Source organism: Podarcis gaigeae (assembly GCF_964106915.1).
Source record: "Podarcis gaigeae genome assembly, chromosome: 9".
NCBI classification, from domain to species: domain Eukaryota; kingdom Metazoa; phylum Chordata; class Lepidosauria; order Squamata; family Lacertidae; genus Podarcis; species Podarcis gaigeae.
The window spans coordinates 34,226,200-34,248,189 of record NC_139685.1 but is presented as its reverse complement, the minus strand read 5'-3'; the positions used below and the strand labels follow the sequence as shown (position 1 = coordinate 34,248,189).

At 41.0% G+C, this 21,990-nt stretch overlaps 1 protein-coding gene across 4 annotated transcripts in view; it reads left to right on the top strand.

Moving 5' to 3' along the window:
- GALNTL6 (polypeptide N-acetylgalactosaminyltransferase like 6) overlaps positions 1-21,990 on the top strand; it is a 456,612-nt gene that overhangs the window by 199,345 nt on the left and 235,277 nt on the right. For all 4 annotated transcript variants that reach the window (XM_083755724.1, XM_083755726.1, XM_083755727.1 and 1 more), the window contains exon 5: positions 12,032-12,198. In XM_083755724.1, coding sequence (XP_083611850.1) covers positions 12,032-12,198 — 167 coding nt within the window. The remainder of the gene's footprint in view (positions 1-12,031; positions 12,199-21,990) is intronic.

The window sequence follows — 21,990 nt, the reverse complement described above, 5'->3', positions numbered from 1 at the left end:
ACCTTATTTCTATGATTGCAAATTATTTTAACATGCTTTTAAATGTGTGTTTTAATGTTATAACCTGCCCTGGGACCTTAGGGTGAAGAGTAGGTAATTAAATATAACAACAACAACAACAACAACAACAACAACAACAACAACAACAACATTAAACCATCGCTTTCCATCATGTTCATCAGCCTTCTCATCCCTTCCCTTATCTTTTACAATATTCAGGACAGGCCCTTCTTAAAGTCTCATCCTGTGAAAGGAATTCTAGGGCCATTTCATTGATGGCTTTGAAATTCCCCTGCAAGGAACCATGTTTTGCCATAAGCCTGTGATAATGTTAGGCACCAAGCGGAGAATGTGCAGAGAGGTTTCTGATTACTTTTCACAAAAGCTGTGTGTTTACAGACTATTGGGGGAGGGTAAGATTTTCATTTGTTACGGGAGCACCACTGATAAAATAAAATCTTGACTATAATAGTTAGGATCTATCTGGAACAGCTTATTTGGAAAAACAGGTGAGGATGTCAGTGAGTCTAATTCACTTGGCAGTTTTCCTGAAGAAGTCACATTGAAATAAAAGGAAGTTGCACAGGGACAGTGCCATTTTCTTATGGTACTCCGATTCACTTCAGTGGGTTTTGCACCTATTTATTTATCTACTATTTATTGTGGGGGACAGGAAGGGTTGACACAATGCTAATTTCATTTTTAAAAGAAACATATTAAAAGTTAATTTGAGAAAGGCTAAACATGCCCTTGGAAATCCCTATATTAATCTCTATAACCAGGGGTTGATTTGCAAATGATTAATGCTAAGAACTAACTCAGTTTTATCTAATCGGTTTCAAATATTTTGTCTTTGACTTTTGGCTGGGAAAACCATCCACAGGTCACCTGAAATTATCTTCAGCAATTCCCCCTGGCCAAGTATCTTTCCAGTTAGATGGGATTTTAATACATAATTACAGAGCATTAAAGTTGCATTGTTGGCATGATAAATATGCACCACACAACAGCTTCTGTTCCAAAAGGATATCCTGATTTCTATTGGTGTTCAAAACAGTTCCACTGCAAACAATGCAGAAAATCATTAGGGACAAAATGAGGCTGAACTGCCACTTTTCCCTGGTGTGTTTGTCAATATATCTGCCACTAATTTGTTTTTCACTCACTGCTAGCCACATGGGCCATGGCATTTCTTAGGGTATCCCCAGAGGCAGGGCATTGTCAACACTGTCTCATTGGGAGCAAATCAGCACTATGGTGTTTGTTCTTTCCTTGTAAACAGCTTTCCTACCATGAACTGCACTGTTCTTTTGTAACTTGCCAAGAGCACTAAAATACTCGTATAAGTCCTAAATACAGTGGGCAACATTTGCATGGAATAAAACCCACAATTCATGGTTAAAGATTTCCAAGCATTCCAGACCTATTTATACAACCAGTCAGGGTATGCCAAATGTATGTGTGGCACAGCCCTGATAGCCATGCTTTATTTGACTCTTTTGGTACAGAATCAGTGTATGCGGGCTGTTGGCCTAATCAGGAATCCAGCTTTTTTTGTGGGGTTGTAGATTGCATGGACAGAACCTCTGCAATTCACACATACAATTTGCACATGTATAGGCTCTGGGCAGAAGAGCCAATTAAATGCCTGGAGTTTTACTCCCTGCCTTCACGCATTCAGCTTATTGGTAAAACCTATTTGGAGTTTCGCGACTTTCTGACTAGTTGCAGGACCTTAGCCAGACCTAGCAGAGTACACGCAGAATCCACGGAAGCAATTGGCAACTTGGCACTAACCAATGATCCACTAACCAATTCACTTCAGTTCTGTGTATGCCTACTTGGAAGTAAACTGCACTGAGATTAATGAAATTTATTCCCAGGTAAGTGTATATAGGATTGCAGCCTAAGTTGTGGCATTTGAAACTGATCAAAGAACCAGTTCAGTCCAGTTTCTCTGGCACAACCAGTGACTTTTAGGCTTTATATTCACATTTCAACTTCCTGCCTGATTCAGATGTATTCAGTAATGTTTATCCCTGCTGAAAGCTCTGAAGTTTTGAGCCACCATCGTCACTGGAAATTATTTTCCTTTCCCTCCTCTCCCCACCTCCAAGCTAATTTTACAGACCTGTCAAACGGTTGTGGAAATTACTGGTTATCACTGCTTTATCAAGTTCAGCTGACAAGTCTAGATTGGAATAGGAATGCAGTATGACTGAAGCTAGCCGCTGTAAATTGAATACTTTGACACACTGAGACAATTACTATGTAAATCTTTGCTTGAAAACGTTTTAGGCTGGTGTTTTTCGGTTGCATGCTTGTCACTAGTTTGATGTCAGGTAGGTATTGTAGTCCCCTTGATAAAGAGAAAGAAAAGGTCAGTTATTTTTTCTTTTCTTCTTTTTTAATTCTCCGCTAAGAATGGAAAACTCAGTGGAAAACTGAAACTTGCACTTTTCCCTTTTGTTCTGATTTTGTGTGGCATGCTCTTTTGTAAGATTTTTTTAAGTGAGAAGGGTGTGTGTGTCTGTTTTTATCATCTTTGAGCCCCTGCACAGTCTTCTCTCTCTCTCTTTTTCTTGCTTCTGCAGACAACCTGTACTGCATTTCACTTCTTCTGTGACATCCATCAGGAACAGCAGTTTACAAGCCTGTTGATATGTCTAGAAGGCATAAAATCTGGTGGTTGGCCAAGGTTCTGCCACTGGACTCCCGTAATGTGCATAAAATATTATTGCTATAACCATGGGGTCAAACAAATTGCAGCTTTTATGAATTGGCTTTTTCTATAAATTGACTGAAATGGTGCCAACATTCCCCTCCTTTCTCATAATTTAAAAAGCTCAGGCTGTTTCAAAATGTTCTCCTGCAGACTTTTGTACAAAGGGCTGCTAAAGGTTGTCATTTTGAAACTGCACATCAAAAAGGGACATTGTTTACACTGAAGTTACAGTGGTAATGATTAAATTTCTATTTAGGTTGATATTTTGAACACAAACCATTTTCTCTTTTAATAGTAATACAGTGTAGGGAAATCTAAAGGTACAGAAAACACGTCTTACATCCTAAAGCACAGTTGCTCCATGGAAGCTATTTTAACTGGCTTTTGCATCCTGAACTATATAAATGGTTGCTGCAGAACTTGTTAAGTGCTACCTGTTCAGAATGCAACCCAAAGATATCTTGGAATGGGGGCCACTCTAGGGTCAGAGCACCAGTATGGCTTTGCACTGCCATTGTGAGGAATAACTCAAGAAATCATTGTTGCCATAATGTATGTTATTTATGTATTAATTACCCTGCTCATTATGCAGCAAGCCTCCCAGAGTGACTTACAGGCAGTCAATAAAAACAATGACACATCATTAAAAGTGTGCACGTGGTCAGGTAGCAAAGTGCATAGCTTTTTGAAAGAAGTGGTGATGATATTTCCCCTTGCGGCCTGCCACTACTTCTCCTCCTAGCGCCCCCACCCCCAGATTCCAGATTGTGGAGGATGTGTGGAACAGGGGTTTTATTGCCACACCCCTTGCCAAGTCAGTGTGCACAGTGACAACCACATGTATCTATAGGAAGCCTGGCTCTTAGGCCACTTCTGGCATTGTTATTTTTTTAATGAACAGGAAAACCTTCAGTAAAGATTTCAAAGTCCTACCTGAGAGCCACATATATGCCACCTTGGATTCCATGATGGAAAAAAGGCAGGAGGTTGTTAAAGGGCACAGGTATTGCAAAACCCACTTTTCATCTCTTAAGGGGTTTATGTTTTTGAAAACTAAATAATGCTTCATAGTATAGGAATAGTTTAGATGTCTAGATCTGATTGTATTTATTTATAGAATAGCAACATGTAATGTCTGGATATGTGGTGATAAAGAGATAGAATCGAAGCTGGTACAATTCAGGGCACATGTACTCACCATAACATTTTTAAAAAGCATCTCCAGAACCACTTTTATTAAAAAAAGGGGGGGGGAGAGAGCAAAGGAAGGGACAGTGATATAGGAAGGGGCATTATGAGCAGAGAAATGGATTGATGCTTCATCGTCTCTCTGCCAGTTATCCCCTTCCATACTTCCCCCAACTTTCAGGTTTGCAGACATTTGCAAGGGTAAAGATCTGAAGACCCAGGAGGAAGAACATCTGATGTGATTTGGAACACACAAAAAAGGCTGGTGGGGTTTTGTTTAAATTGCCATTGGGCTTCAGTGCACTCAGAATTTGCTTTAGAAGAAAGCAAGCTAGTTGATAGCTACTACTTAATGAGGACACTAGGGCAAAGCGCTCACAAAACATGTAATTGTGCATTTGTTTCGAAAGAAGGGTGTATCACATAGCCTACTAAATCCTGGTGCTACTCTGCAACGACAGTTGTAGTGCTTTTTAATGTTCACCTTCAGCCCATTTTAGTGGATATACAACTGCCTAATGATTGCATAGTTAAGAATTCCAACTCATGTGACTTGTTTTCTCAAGAGTTGTGTCAGAAAGCATTTAATTGTGTTGTTGAGCAAAGTTTAGTTAATTCAAGCCTGGCTGTTCCTTGGCTAAATCATATTATGGTCCCAAAAGGACAGGATGCTATTTTGCTGCCCAATGAAGTATAGAACGTAGGCGCAGAATCCTTTAGCTGCTTGACCAGGCATTATTTTTACATCTTATATTAAATAGCAGCCTACTTATCTATTGAGCATAAGTGGGGAATTTAAAGGTCCAGTGGAAACTCTGAATATTTTCAGATGTATAACAGTTGGCGATGCCCATACTAAATGACCTTCTTCATTCACTGTGGAAACTTGCAGCGCTCAATAGCCCTAAAAATTTCTCATTTCTTGCTTGAGGTAGAATGATCTCCCACATGGAAAAAAAAATATTAATCACATGTTTATCGTACTAGAAGCAATAACAACCACTGCAGCAAAGGAAAAGTTATGAATTTAATACTAACTCTTTCTATTGAAATCACTCATAGTAACTTTCTCAAAGTTTTACCTGGAAAGTTGAAATACATTAAAGTTGGTCTGTGCCTGAAGGTTAATATGGTGTTTTTGATAAAACTGTTGTGTGGGGGGGAACAATCCTAGGCTTACTAGGCCTGGGTGATATATCAATATATTGCCCAGGACCCAGTATGAGGAGCAGACCGCAATGTCGGCTTCACTCAGCAGTGCATCGCTGGTGAATCCGCCACAACTCCTGAGTCCCTCTGCGAGCAACTTCCTCCAGTGAGCATTGCTAGCAGAAGGACTCAGGAGCGGTGGCAGTTTCACCAGCGATATATCACTGAGTGAAACCACCATCCCACTCTGCCTTCATACTGCACAGAGGGACAAAAAAGCTGCATTGACAAGGTGCTGATACAGCTTGTTCCTCCCTCTGCATCTTTAAACTGCTCAGCTGAGGAGTGTGCGGTTGCTGAGCAGTTAAAGGATCCCCCAGCCCGGTGCTGGCTCCCTCGCAAGCAGGGCTAGCACTGTGGATGGCTCTGCTGGGGGTGGGGAGGGCTCCTGATCCCCAGCAGAGCACAGCAAAGGAGCCCCGATGCTCACTCCCCACCCCGCTCAACCACGAGCAGGGGAGCACCGGGGTTGGTTCTGCTGGGGATCAGAAGCCCTCCTGATTCCCAGGACAGCCACACAAAGAAGCTCCAATGTTCTCCCCACTTGTCTATGAGCAGGGGGAGCACCATGGATGGCTCAGCTGGGGATCGGGAGCCTTCCTACGCCCCAGCTGAGCCATACAAACAAGCTGTGGCAATTTCACCCAGTGCCTTGCAGGCTGAGGCTAATGCAGCTTGTTTTTTCAACATTGTGGTACATTGACAGACCACAATGTTTGGCTGGTGATATACCACGATGCTGAAAAGCTGATATCGCCCAGCCCTAAGGCTTACTAGCTAACATGATTTGATCTACAAAATTTTGATCTCGCTAAGCAATCCCTGTGTTTGTTCAGGTAGCATCGTTCATAATATCACTGACTCCTGAACTTAGCCACACCTTCTGCAATGTCTGCATAGTTTTCTCCCATTATCTAAAGAAGGAAAAATAGTAGCAAGTGAAATGATTTTGGTTTGCAAGGACTCCGCTGCATGTGCTGGCACACATAAATCAGGGTGAGGGCAGATGATAGGGGCACAGAATAATGTCCATTGTTTTAGTTGAGGTGGAAAAAAGACGGTAGGGAAAGGGTGTGTGAATAAGGTTTATAAAGTTATGCACAGCATGGAAAATGGGGATAGAGTCCCCACCAAAAAAATACTATAACTTGGGATAATCTAATGATATTGTTTTATCAAGAGATTCAGAACAAACTATGCACTGTGTGATAAACTAAGCCTTGAATTGGCGACAAGAATTGGTGATGGTCACTAGCTTAAATGGCTTTATAAGGGGATTAGAATCCATTTATCCATGACCGCTAGTCATTGTGGCTGTATGCAACACAGCGAAGTTCAGAAGAAACAGTATGACCATGAATAATAATAAATAATAATAAATTTTTATTTATATCCCGCCCTCCCCAGCCGAAGCCGGGCTCAGGGCGGCTAACAAAAATAAAATAAGACAACATTTAAAAATCATTTCATTAAAAAATAAAAATAAAATACTTCAAATCAAATTGAAGGCAACCACTGGGTAGAGTTCTGAGAAAATTGCCAAAGGAGGGGGTCAGGCTGTGCCCTGGCCAAAGGCTTGGCGGAACAGCTCTGTCTTGCAGACCTTGAAGAAATATGTCAAATGCCGTAGGGCCCTAATCTCTTGTGGCAGAGCGTTCCACCAGATCGGAGCCACAGCCAAAAAAGCCCTGGCTCTGGTTGAGGCCAGCCTAACCTCTCTGTGGCCTGGGACCGCCAAGATGTTTTTGTTTGAGGATCGTAAATTCCTCTGTGGGACATACCAGGAGAGGCGGTCCCGTAGGTACGAGGGTCCTAGGCCGTATAGACCTTTAAAGGTTAAAACCAGCACCTTAAACCTGATCCTGTACTCCACCGGGAGCCAGTGCACCTGGTATAGCACCGGGTGAATGTGATCTCGCAGCGAGGACCCCGTAAGGAGTCTTGCTGCAGCATTCTGCACCTGCTGGAGTTTCTGGGTCAGTCTCAAGGGCAGCACCACGTAGAGCGAGTTACAATAATCCAGTCTGGAGATGACCGTCGCGTGGATCACAGTGGCTAAGTCAGGGCGAGAGAGGTAACGAGCCAACTGCTTAGCTTGGCAGAGATGAAAAAATGCCGCCTTTGTTATAGCTGCAATCTGCGCCTCCATGGAGAGGGAGGTGTCGAAGATTACACCCAAACTCTTAACGGACAGTGCTGGCACTAATTGCGCCCCCGCAAGAGATGGGAGTTGCCCCCCCAATCCCATATCGTCCCGAACCAGCCAAAGGACCTCTGTCTTCAAAGGATTTAACTTCAACCGGCTCCCACGTAACCATCCAGCCACAGCTTCCAAACATCTGATCAGTGAGTCTGGGGCTGAGTCAGGATGGCCATCCATCAACAGATAGAGTTGGGTGTCATCAGCATACTGATGGCAGCCCAACCCAAAACTCCGGACAAGCTAGGCGAGGGGGCACATAAAGATGTTGAAAAGCATCGGGGAGAGTATCGCACCCTGAGGGACTCCACACACCAGGGAGTGGCGCGATGACAGTTCCCCCCCAAGCACCACCCTCTGTCCCTGACCAGAGAGAAACGAGTGCAACCATTGAAGGACTGTGCCCTGAACCCCCACGTCGGCAAGGCAGTGGTCCAGGAGTTCATGATCAACCATGTCGAAGGCTGCTGACAAGTCTAGAAGAATCAGCAGCCCCGACCCGCCTCGATCCAGCTGCCTGCAGAGATCATCTGTTAGGGCGACCAGAGCAGTCTCGGTCCCATGACCAGCGCGGGAGCCGGATTGGAATGGATCCAGAGCCGATGTTTCATCCAGAAACCCACCAAGCTGTTCAGCAACCGCTCTCTCAATCACCTTACCCAGGAACGTAATATTCAAAACCGGGCGGTAATTGGATAGATCTAAAGGATCTAATGATGTTTTCTTTAAGAGCGGGCGCACCACTGCCTCCTTCAATTCCCCTGGGAATGAGTGCCAACTGCTTGGGGAACAACAAAGAGCTATTGCTGTAATGCCTTGCTTGTGGTCTTCTTTTTTGGCCACTGTGAGAAGCAACAGGTAGACTAGGCGGTCTTTTGGTGTGAGCCAGCAGGAGTACTGTATTTTTGTCCTTTTGTTACATTTGGAGCTCATTGCAAACCTTTCCACGCTGAGTTGCTGGATCTGTTCTGGTTAAATATTGTGAACCTGGTGAGACAGGTAAGAGCAATGTGAACTAAACCAGTTCAGTATAGTGGTTAATGTGTTAGACTACGATTGGGATATACCTGGATTCACATCCCTACTCTACCATGAAGCTCATGTGGTAGACCTTGGGTCCATCACTATCTCTTAGCCTGATCTTCACAAGATCATGGTGAGGGTAAAGTAGGAGAACCATGTACCCTGTCCAGAGCTCCTTGCAGGAAAGGCAAGATAAAAATATAATAACGCAAACCAGCTTTCCAACCCAAAGAGTAGTTGGTGCTGTTTAATATATCAAACAGACCCCATGTCATTGGTGATGGACTCAATGTACAATTCCACATCCAGCTAGACATTAACATTATTTGTCTCTTAATTGCAGAATGTTGCATTTGGTTGATAAATATTAAAAGTGATCATCAGAATAAAAATCCTATCTATTTTTATCTCCTTAATTAGTGTGGGGTTTACCATAATTACTGAGGTGGTTTTTAAAAAAGAAAAAGAAAAATGAAATATATATTTGGATCTGCATAATGTTTCTCTTTATTCACACAGAATAAATATAACACCTTTTCTATAGAGAGAAGTCAGCTTAAATTCATAAAATGTATGAGCTGCCAGTTATCTGACACCTTTTGACTGATGCGCCATGCTCCATGGAATGAAAGATCAAAACTGACAATTTTTCACAAGCTTCTTTGCTAATAAAATTTGCTTTGCTCATCCCTACTAAATGCTCTTTATTATTTTTATATTATTTAATTCCTAATTAGATAGACCTGTATGTCATGAGATATTTTTAATACCAATTATGGTCTAGCTTTCTAGTGATAATCAGCTTAGTACCTTTTTGCAGACAGTTCTTCTACTTTCTCCTGTTCTTCTACTTTCCCATATTAGCAAGCTGTTGCAATGAGAGTGTAAACCAGTTGTTTTCCTGTATAGCCGGGATTGGAAGCAAGCACTGAGGGAAGCTCAAGGTTAGCAGCCTAACCCTAACCTTTGTGCTTGCGGATTCTAGCAATCTAACAACAGATGCTTTGATAAAGTTGATTAAACAGGAAAATGTTCAGTCAGCCATGCTGTGGCTTATAAAAACCGGATTAAAAATGTATTGTCAACTATTTAATAATCTTTCTGGGGTTGTCAGTTCACCCATGAACCTCCCAAGGCTCAAACCCTTCTTTTTCCAAGGTATTTCAAACACAGTCAGTTTATGTAGCAATAGTTTCAGGGTTATGACTACCTTTGTTTTTGACTGACTAGTAAGTATCTACCCAGTTTTTCTGCTTTCCCCTCCTTTTAGCTTTTTTCTTTATACAAGTCAGAATCAGTTCACAGAAGGGGCTGCTGGGAAATGTAGTCCCTAGATTTAGTCTTTGAATACACTACAGTGTTACCTCGGGTTACAGACGCTTCAGGTTATGCAATTTTGGGTTGCGCACCATGCCAAACCCGGAAGTACCGGAACGGGTTATGTCCAGGTTTCGGTGCTCGCGCATGCGTAGAAACGCTAAATCGTAGAAACGCTAAATCGTGCTTTGTGCATGCACAGAAGTGCCGAATCACGACCCGCATGTGCGCAGACGTGGCGCTGTGGATTGCGGACAGTGTGGGTTGCAAACGTGCCTCCTGCACGGAACACATTCGCTACCCAAGGTTCCACTGTATTTAATCCTGCCCATTGTATTAACTGTTGTACAGTTGGGTGTATCAGGATTTAATGTGTGCTTAAGAAGTTTGCTTGTGTGGCATGGAATTTGTCAAATCAGGCCATGGATTTCCATAGAAATTGGAATAATTCCTTCAAAGCTCAAATGGAAGGCACAGTTTCACCATACTACCAGTTGCCTGAAAATTCTTACTAGGCCTCCAAAATCTCAAAGAAATTATATTCTGGTTTCATTGGCTTGGAGAGTAGTATTGAAAACTGGCCCGGACAGTAGTATTGGGACCAATTAATGGTGGGAGTCTATTGGACCCAGGTCTAATTTGTCCCACAGGTACTTCCATGAAGTTCCTGGTGCCTGATCATTTTGGAACACGATATGCTGAGGCATCTTAACTGCAAGATATTCATCAGATGCAGCTAAACTTCCTGGCTGCAAGTTAGGCAGAAACAATGAATGAGTACCATTTTCTTTCTTTCTCTACATTAACATAGGTTACTAAAAGTAAATCAGTCGTTGTGCGGCTATTGAATTCTCATTCATATTAGTGCTGTACACTGAAAATAGTTAAAAACACAAAAACAGAAAATACATTTAAAACAGAACTGAAAGTGCACAGTGTAGACACTCATGATAAAGACCCATTTATCCAGCTGGGAAAGCTGTCAGGACAAAAATGTCTTTCAGAAAGTGCAGATGGTGGGTACCTGTTATATCTCAACAGGAATGCTATTCCACAGAAGAGAGGCAGCCACATGAAAAACCCTTCTCTGAGTTATTGTGGAGTGGGCTTCTGAAATCTTTCGAAATACTGTCCAGCAGTCCATAGCAATCTACTGAATGTCAGTGTTTGACCAGCTGACCTGTTTGCGATTAATTTTGTAGCCCATTACAAATAATGAATAGCCACTTAGTTTCATAGTTGATGCACTACTGCAGTCCTTGTATGTTATTTTTTGTAAAATGATGAACTTTTAAGTGTGTAATTTTGTAGCTGGCATTATATAAATGCAGTTGGTGTCTAATTAAGAAGTTCATGAAATACCTTTATGTCTTTCCATTTCCATTTGAATGTTCACTTGCACTTGCCTGCTGATAGAAGCTTTTCTCTCCAGAGGCATATTTGCAGTTACACTTTACATTTAATGGTCCTGATTATCCTGAGTGTTTAGCTGCATTGCTTGAGTTGCATTAGCTCTCTCTGTGCTTTTGAATATGAATGAACTAAAAGAGGAACTGAAGGAGATATTTGAAGACAAACAGTAGATGCTGGCTTTGATTCATGAAATCCGGGGGGGGGGGGGGAGTGTTGTATTCTAAACCTCTTCCTTCTTGTTGAATAATTCTGATAATTAAGAATGACCAAAGTAGGGTCATACTGTGGACCATACTAAAATTGCAGAGTTCCATTTCTCACTGGTTAATTAAATTACAAAACTGATTGTTGAACTGGCTATATATTTTATTTAGTATCTCTTTACTTTGCATTTTATATCTATTTTAAAATGACAGATAAACCAGTCCTTTATGTAAGAATAGGATACAACAAAGGAATGGATTAGTACAGTGATTGCTAGGTTATGGGCAGCTGGGAAGTACTGGCGTAATCCATATTTATCTGAAATGATAGATGTGAATATCAGAAATAAGGAACACTGGGTATATGGCTGCATTCTTATTCGCACTTACTTGGGAGTAATTCCCTATTGAACTCAATAGGACATACTTTCCAGTAAGCATGCATAGAATTGGGTGGGGTTTTTTTCTTTACTGTGCGAAATATAAAGCATTCCTTTAAAAGAGAGAATTTCTCTTAAAATGTCATCTGTCAATTATATCAAAAGACTTGATCTGCTTTCCTGTACGAAGTGTATGCCACGATATTGATGGCCAAGGCAGACAGATTGATGTTGGAGGGTACCCACAGTAAAAGGCATTTGAACTGTTTGAACATTTGCTCTTCCGATTTCTTTTATAAGAAATAATATTTGAAAAGTGCCAAGCCTGTCTTTATCATATTCTTACATGGTCTTTTTTCTTTCCTGTCCTCAGCTGTAAGCACAAGGTATACTTGGAGAAGCTTCCGAACACTAGCATAATCATCCCATTTCATAATGAAGGTTGGACTTCACTCTTGCGAACCATACACAGTATTATCAACAGGACTCCAAGTAGCCTAATAGCAGAAATCATTCTCGTGGATGACTTCAGTGACAGAGGTAAGACAAATACATTCACCACTTGCGCAGTATAGTTCTCTCATATAAATCAGAACAAAATCACTCTTTTCTATGGGGGAAAAATCATATTACTATGATTTGCTTGAGAACTATGTGTTCAATTAGGTGTCCTTGGTAAGATTGCTCTGTTCATTTGTTTTTATCCAATGTCTGATATATTTTATACCAAGGGCAAAAGAAGGTTTAGGAGTCTCCTATGTCCTTTTCCTAAAATAGCATGGCTGGTTTGGTGCATTGTTTCTGTAGTTTGCCAGATAACTAATGCTGAAAACATCTTTTTTGCTCAGTGTTATTCTTCTGAGTAAAAACCCATTAACTTTGACCTTTTGGGGAAGCTGTTTATCAGATTTCCCACTTTGTATTTTATTGCATGAGACAGCTTGATTTAACTGTAATGCCACAACAACATAGCAGTACATTACAATGACAGTATTATAATTCAGTATGTTGGGAGCTGGAAAGCAAAGCTTACTTCAAGATATGGGTTCCCCTAGATTAACTGGGCACAATCCAGGCAGAGTCAGATGCACCTCCATTTGCTTAACTTTGAACTTTACGGCACAATCCTATGCATGTTTACTCATAAAAATTCATACTGAATTCGGTGGGTCTCAGTACTTCCTTTTAAGTAGAGAGCAAGTGTGGTATGGTGGCTACAGCTTCAGAGTGGGATTAGGAAGCCACCAGGTTCAAATCACTACTTAGCTATCAAGTTCACAGAATGACCTTGAGCCACTTATTGTCTCTCAGCTCAGCCTATAAGACAGGGTTGTTGGAAGAATATAGTTGAAGGAAGTGACCCATCTATACTGCCTTGAACTCCTTGTCGGCAGCCATGTGTCCACTGCACCCACCCTTGATGGGAAAAAATACATCTCTAAACAGCCCCGTGAGGGCAGAGCATGCTCAGGCAGCATGGATTGGTAGCTTTGGGAGCAGAAAGAAAGAAAGGAGGAGAAATTAAAACAGGCTGGGGTGAAATGGAGCAGCATTCCATACTGTAACATTTTGTTGTTTTGCTACAAGGTCATCTGTAAAAATATAATTACAGTGCTTAGAATTGCAGGCCAGAATTGCAGTGTTAGGCATGCCAACCTAGGAGGAAGTCCCACTGAAGATAGTGATACTTACTTCAAAGTAAATATGCATAACATTCTGCAGTATATTCCATTAATTCACTGGTATTTTGGCTACAATATTAAGCCTACATACTAGGAAATATTTCCTGTTTAACCCAGTTGTTCCTGCTTTCCAGTAGACATGCTTTGGAATAAGATGGGAGATGATTCTATGTACCTAATTAATCTGGTAGGAGCCCACTTAAAGCGAGACAAAATGTGATTTGTGAAAAGTCTTTAACTGTGTGTGTGTGTGTGTGTTCTTAAACAGTTTTTGTGTCATTAATTTGTAAGCTGAATAGACATACCTTTGTTCTCTTATCAGAGTAAACATAAACATAAATGAAACTACTCTCTGCTCTGCACATTAATCAAATTAACTGATGGTACAAGCCAACTGTAACTGTTTCATGGTTTAACATTGTGAAAATCAAATAGCTTTCTTTCCATGACAAATGTGTGTTCATTGTTGGATTTGATCTAAGGTGTTCTGCGCTGGATTTTTATTGTTCATAGCTGTACATGTTTATTAGAGGGATTGTGGCATGTGTGAACAACCTTTTTCTGGTACTTGTTTGGAACTTTTGACCCACGCAAAATGGATTGTTGTGACATTTATATGACATTGGTAAGAGCAGTGGAAGACAAATGGGATCCTTGAATCAGAGCTTCTTGGATGGGAAGTCCTGTTGCTAAGGCAGTTCTCAGACATCTTAGTGAATCAACATTGTGATGGAGTGTGTCTCGGAAAGAATTTCATTTTACAGTTTTGAAGCTAAAACTGAGGTGCGGCATATGCATCTCCCTGTCTTTCATATCACTGTCAGCCTCCTTGCAATGTGAATTTTGATGGACTGTCTCGCTTCGCATTAGGTAGCTTAGCTGCAATCATATAATACAGATGGTGCACATTTGAAAGCATCTATTCAGTGACCAAAGGCTTCAGGGAACTAGAGAAATATAAGACAGCATTGTGTAATTTCAGTGAACTTTTCAAGAGAATGAGAAAATTGTGGGTCCTGTGTAAATATATGTGAGGTTCAACAGTATTTTAAAACTTCTTTGCACACAGAAAACTATCATATTGTGGTGAAGCATTCAGCCTAGTCTTCTTAACCCATACACTGTTTTCCATATGCAAGGAATTTTCTAGTGGGGAAGCATTTTGATATGTGATGTTCCACCTGCAGGCTGAAGTGGTCCTTTGCAAGGAAACCTTTACCACTTTATCCTGAAAGTTAGAAAGGGTAAAGTGGTAAAGGTTCCCTTGCCGTTTCTACAATAAACTGGGCCTGAGAGTATCAACATTTCTCCATTGACACCAAATTGGCTGTCCTTAACAATATGCCATCTCAAGTGTCCAGGTGAAACGTTTGTGTTGTTGTAAAGCATTTGTTGGTCCAGCTGCTCTTCTTTTCTCTACACAGTAGCCCCCACTACAAAAATTGACACATATGTCACCTCATATTACCAGAGTGACTCCCTTTCTACTTCACCATACCATATTAGCATAAAAGTGACCACTTTTCCCTCTTAGAATTGTATGCTTATGCATGTTACTATGGTAACACATGGCAATACACTTTGCATATGTGCCTAACAGCTATGGCTTGTTAAATGCAGGTGTGAAACCTCTTTCTGGTTCTTCTATATTATACTAAGGAGATGAGCTTTCTCCCCATAATACTGTGTTGCTTTGGAGTCTTTTGTGCTTTAGGGAAAGGAGCTAGGGACTTTTATGGCCATTCACACCCTTAAAATGTTTTCAAAACATGATTTGGAGTTAATCATTGTCTCGTAAGACCCTTTATTGCAAAAACTTTTCTGCAAAAGTCTGCTGAGAAGAAAATGCCAAGAGACAAACAAACTTGTCAGAACTGCAGTTATTTAGCAAGGTGGTAAATGTTTAGCACCTTGAAAGGTCTGTAAAAATAGATGAAGGGAATGGTTGTGCATTTCCAACTTTATATTCTTATCTAATGCTAATACTGAAGTAAAATAAAGGGCCTTCAGTGAAAGACAAGAAAAATATTTTACTGCATAGCATACCACTGAGGATTCTGCCAGACTACCTCTGAAAAGTTGTTTTGTACTTATTTATTTTTTTACACATTATTTTTTTCCTGACCCGAAATCTTTGGATTGTTTGTGCATAACCAGCAATAAATTCTGGCATTTAGATAATGGGAAACTGGAAGGACAGGAACACTTTTAAATCTTGGTAGGTCTCAAATGAGAGGGCTAGTGTTGGAAAGTAGAAAGACAGGAGCTGAAATGATAGTCTATTTGACAATATTTCCATTAAGAATTATGTGTCAGTTGACTGTGTGAGAGTTATGCTACCCCCCAGCCATACTACATTGAAAACTCCTTACCCTACATATGGGTATTAAGGTTAGATTGCATCTCATTATGTTTTTGCAAAGATTGCCTTTAGTATCTCTTAGTATGTTCTTCCATTTATGAGCTGTCTAATCTGTGGCAGCCATTTTTGTTTTGCATCTAATTGACATAAGACAGACCTTCTGACATAATTGGTTTAGCTTGCTTTTAGAGGGATTAAATCTGTTCTACTGCAGTCACAAGGATAGTCAGAAACACAGCCTTTGATGATATGCTAATAATGACCTTTGCAAGTCAGCCTTTTGTTTTTTTTCTTAATGTCTGCATTAGCACTGCCAATCCTGTCAGCAGTTAACAGTGGATGCCTAGTGAGTAATCTTGAAAATCCCCATTTGTCAAGCAGCTATGTCTTTCAATACTTCTGGTTCTCTGCAGCAGTTTTTCAACTAAGGCATGTTGTTAATTGGATGAGAAAACATTCTTAACTGCTGAATTCTTTTCAATAGTATCAAAAGTTCTTTTCTTTTTTTTATTTCACCCTGAGCCGTTGATTAACATGAAAAGGTGTGTTGACCTGATATTCCACTCTTTAACCTTTCAGATCAACACATACTGTACCTGATAAATAGATGTGCATGTTGCCCTTCTGATAGCTGGGGCATCCAATGTGGCACCTTCCAGGTATTTTAGATTCCAGTTCCCATCAGCCCAAGCTAACATTGGTCAGAGATGATGGGTGCTGGGGACCACAACATCTGGAGGGCACCATGTTGACAAGCCTTATGCAAGTGGAGCATGCAGCCTACCAGGAGCAGCTTAAAACATTTTGCTACCTGAGGCAAATCAACAGTGGAAGGTAAACCTGTCACCCAGCTCTGGGTGGGACAACTCTGGGGACTGTCATAGCTAAGCTGGAGAAGAGGGTTGGCTGGGTGTGGCCTACACATCCTGCCACTGCTGCCTCCTCCAACCCATGGTGGCTTCTGCAGGGAAGCAGCTAGGCTTGGAGCCCTGCCCAGGTAGGAGGCAAGATCTTTGCAGTGCTGAATCTGCAGCAGAAGTGGCAAAGATGCATGAGGACATTGCTCTCTTTACTTTGTTATTACTTAGTTATTTCTGTTTGAGAATTTCCTGCCTGGCTTGCCTCAGTGCTTTTGTCATTTGGAGCCATCAGCTTGTATGTGATTTTATCCTTTACTTTTTGCCTGTGGCATCTCCAGACTCTCCTTCCCCACTCATGTGCAAAAGAAGTATACCCTGTTTTGATCTGTAAAAGCTCTATTGAGTCCACATCCTGTTTCCATAGTGGCCAGTCATATGTTTATGGGAAGCTATTAGGATGCACTAGCTTTTACACATTTCAAAACTTAAGTTTTATGGATTTCATAAGGCAGGGTAAATCCTCTACCACCACCTTTGGAAGTTTAGCAGAACACCAGTTTTAATTTGGCATGTCCAAATTTGTGAAATATTCTCATTAGAACAATGAAATGATTTGGGCAGTGAGGAAGAGCCAAAGATGCTGGTTAAAAGTCAGAAACAAACTCTCTTCCCTAGCAATTAGTTGCATGGCTTATTTTATTGCAAATGAAATCTCCTCTATTTTGCTTTCAGACAGCTACTTTGATCAATATACCATTGATGTGACACATGTTTCTAGATGGTTGGCTTCAGGTCTTGGGCAAGCATATTGGCTTCTGATGTGATGAAAACTTCTACAATAATTCATTATGTTGTAGCAGGCCTCTGTTGCAGAAAGTGCTCCACTCCTATTATGGGAGATTCCTTAATCCCTTCCATTGTTGCAAATCTTTCTTCTCTTGCACATACTTTTTTTTAAAAAAGTTTGCAATATTGTATTATACTGCTAGTATTGCCAGGAGCAACTTCTGGTTCATTCTTTTTCTTTGTCAGCTGACAAAATAGGTATGTGGAATAGCATGATTTAGTTCTGCTACTGCTATAGTATGGCAGGGCTGGCAGAACACCTCACCACTGCTCATTCTCTTTCTGCCTGGAATCTGGTTGCTGCCTGCTGCAACAAATTTGGCAGTACATTGGTAGGGCCAGTGCACATCATGGTCTAACTGCATCTCTGTCCCCTGACTGAGTCAGGGGTTTTCCCCAAGTGGTGCAGTCTATAACACACTGGGGAAAGGTGACTAGAAGTCATTCTACACCAGCAACAAGCAAGGGCCCTTTTAGAAAGACCTTTGATTCTCCTTGCCATGAGATGGGTTCAAGATTGCTACCTGGGTTGTCTCCATCGTAGTTCTGATCCTGATTTGACTGATACATCACTTTTGACACATTAATGGGTACAGATTTGGCAAAGTAGTTAGTAGCAGTAGTGGTAATAATAATAATAATAATGTATAACATATCATTAGCACTTCCCATACATATTAGATATTAATCAATTTTAAGAATTTTGCTTCCCAGGACAGGTGTTAAATTGCCATAGCTAAGTTACAAAAATTCTCTCATCACCAGTTACTGCTACCAGGCATGATCACCTTGCCAATTCTGTATACTTTTGAGATCCCCTTGGTACGGTCACAAACCTTCTTTCTCTCTTCAATTTTCTGGCCTTTTGGCCTTTAAAGATGTTTCTTACAACTAAACATAGCATTTCGTGTATCTGTTAAAGTGGGCCACAGCCCACAAAAGCTTCAGTATTTAAATCTGATAGATGCCACACAACTCATGGTTACTGTTGCAATGTACCACCATGGCCAGAATGGATTCTTGTAACTCTTATAACAACCTTGTAAGGTATGTAGGTCAGTAATGGTATCTCCACGGTGGGGTTAGTGGCTGAGGGTAAAAGAAAGACGCTTGTCCAAGGCTATCTGGTGATTTCATGACAAATGAGATGTTTGAACCATAGACTTCTAGGTTCATATCTCAATCTCAGTCACTGCACTAGATGATTAATAGCACAAGTGGGGTTAATCCTAGGTAAGTGTGTATATGCTCATTTATGTAGGAACAAGTCCTATTGAACTCACTTCCAAGTAAATATAAATAGGGTTGCCATATTTCAAAAAGTGAAAAGTCATTTTTGAGCTAGGAAATTAGCCAAAATCTACACTTCCAACTGTATAAGTGGACTTAATAAACAATAACTAGTACATGTACAAACATGTTTGCACCAGATGTCTTGTATAGTACAGTGGTACCTCAGGTTACAGACGCTTCAGGTTACAGACTCAGCTAACCCAGAAATAGTACCTCGGGTTAAGAACTTTGCTTCAGAATGAGAACAAAAATCATGTGGTGGCGGCACAGCAACAGCGGGAGGCCCCATTAGCTAAAGTGGTACCTCAGGTTAAGAACAGTTTCAGGTTAAGTACAGACCTCCAGAATAAATTAAGTTCTTAATCCGAGATACCACTGTATCAGAAGCAATGTTCCTACCTAGAAAATAGTTTGGTGACATTTTTAACCCACAGCCATGTATTTGAGCAATTGGCCATTACGTTACTTTAAGATCCGCTTGAGCTTTATCTTTTCATGATATGCTGCTAGGTGCATAGTTGTCTACTGCTGTTTAGATCATCTAGTCTAATTTACTCTGTCAAGGATTCCAAGAAAGCATGAGTTGCCAGCATGGGCTTTGTGTAAGTGTGCAATTTTATTTTGAAGCCACAGCTCTGGGAGAGTGGGTAAACCCCCTCACTGTAGGTTTCATGCACAAGTAAAAAGTTTCCCTAATTTTGCCAAGAATAGCTGCCTGAGAACAACTTTTTGCAATCTAGAAGGGATCATCAGTCATCCATCCCACTTGAGAGCTGTGAGCCACTCCATCAACTTTTTTAATTTCAAAAGACAGTAACACAATTAGATGTGCATTTAAAACTGTCAAGGTTAATCAATTATCCTCTGTGTTAAGTTTACCAATAAAAACAAGTTGTCCCTTCTGAATAATATATACATGATTAAATTTACAAAGGTGAAAATGCCTGAGGCTGACATTTTTTAAATCTTCTACCAATGCTCCTGTGCAATCTGCTAGTCACCCAAAGGAGACCCATTACAGTCAACTTGCATACAGTAGTAAAAGATGAAGCAAAAGTTAAGCTTATCTGAATAAGCTTTTTTTGTAGAAAATTGTAAGCATAAATTACTTTGTAATTCCAAAATCACTTTGTCCAATGTACCAAAATAAATAATTAGACTGTGCACAGAAAAAAATATCACTTATGCCTGTGTATTTAAATTAGTTCAATGTAAGTTAATGAGACTGAGCTATCCTATTCATCGTTACTGCTACTGATTTTTAATATGCATGTACTTGGAAGAACAGGACTTACTGGAATATACTTATTGAAAAACAACAGTTGACATGATGCAGTCTGTGCCTACAGCAACCTAAATTCAGTGGACAAGAAGGGATAGGAATGCATGGAAAAATGGAGTAAGGAAAAGGCAGTTGTAATGAAATCCTAAAACTCTGTTTCCTTTTTTCTACCCGGGACACCGTTCAGCAGTAGACACCAAAGCAAACCATAATAATATAAGCAGCATTTAGCATGATTTTATGTAGCGTTTGAGAGGAAACAAAGATTCATGTCTCCTCAAACTTAAGCCATTTCAGTATGCTACGTACCAAACCCCCATGCATGGCCAGTCCTACCATGAGACAGAGTAGGTCTGCTGAGGGGTGGGGAATCGACTGAGCTAGGTGTTCCATGCACCTTTCCCTGCATTCTCTAAGCTAGCCTGTTGCGTGTTGAGTCCCACAATGCCACCCCAAAAAAATTCACACTTCACACATCAATTTTTGTTTAAGTTTTTTGGCATAATTTTGGCCACAACTTTATTCAAAATACAAAAAATGTGAGTGGTTGCTTAGGCATTGGTTATGACTATCTGTCCTTGCCCTCAAGGACAGAGCTGGCCCTTCCGGACACCAACAGAAGCCAGCGTGGGAAACAAGTATTGCGTGAGAAAATGAAGCTGGGCAACAGTCCCTCACTTCTCACCCTCATGTTCCTGTGGGGCTTGCACGGCCCAAGTCCGACTCCGGGGACAAGGACGAAAAGAATGGCAAGCCCCTGGATTCCTTTAATGGAATTCCCTTTCCGCATCATTTGGAGGGATAGGCACTTACCCCTCCAAGCACCAATTTAACCAATGCCTAACCGCCAACCTTACAAGTTGTGACGATTTGCTACGCAGTAGGCAAAAACCAAATGGCATCAGCCAATCAGCCAAATGGCAAAATTCCTACCAGGCCCCCGCTCCAAGGCGGACGACCCCATGACAGGCATAGCAAAGTCAAGCGATCAAGAAAAAACACCCTATAAAAGGGAGGGAGGGCGGGTGATCCAGTGCAAAACGGCCAAGAGGACGTCCAACGTCTGGCCCCTGTATTTAAAGACTCTGACCCCTCCTCCAAATTGGCAACAATCAAAACTCCCCAGCAACCCAATTTTAACCACTTAAAGGCTTGGGTTCCTTACCAAATTTGCCTAGTCACTGCAGGGTGGCTTGTTCCCCCAACCGCAACACGTGCTCTCTGTTAGGGAGAACACGCTCTGCAGTGGAAGGTGCTGTTCCTTCAAAAAGCTGAAGCTACAAATCTGGGCAGCTTCTGTATCTGAAATAGAGGAAAGCACCATCTTGTCTTTCACCTCAGGCAGCAGAATGTCTTGAAGCGGCCCTGCAGCTTCTGCATACATGCAGTATCTAACACAGAATCCTATCAGATTGTATCCTTGGGTTCTCCTCACCAAAGCTTTATCAAAATGACTAGATTTTGAACATTTTTTCCTCTGTTTCCATTTGCTGCTCATGCCCAGGAACCAAAGTTCTCCCTCATCATGTATAAAACTCAGTATAAGGTAGACAATTTCACTTTTTTATTTTTAACGTAACCTATCCTTTCTCACTCACTTTTACTCTTGGAGCTGAGTCACCAGGCTTCACTCAGAGGAACTTACTCCTGCGACTATTCTGTCTGATTAAACCAAGCCAATAATTATACTGGGATTTGCATAGCAGGTTGAAAGGTATAGTTTTCCTTACATTAGGAGTTTGACAGCAAAGTGAAGTACACCCATTTAAGTGGTATGCGAATCTCATTACTACTATCGAACACAGGAGGAATTGCTTCTGTGTAAACATGTGCAGGATTGTAGTGTCAAGCATGCCTAAAAGACAAGGGATATATATATATATAGATATTCTGTGTAGGTGATTGCCTCTTATTCGTTGTTTCTTGTAACTGTCTTCAGTTTATGTAAAAAAAAATATATTATTTGGGATTTGTTTTGGAAGTTTCTTTATTATGTTCTGTCTTGAA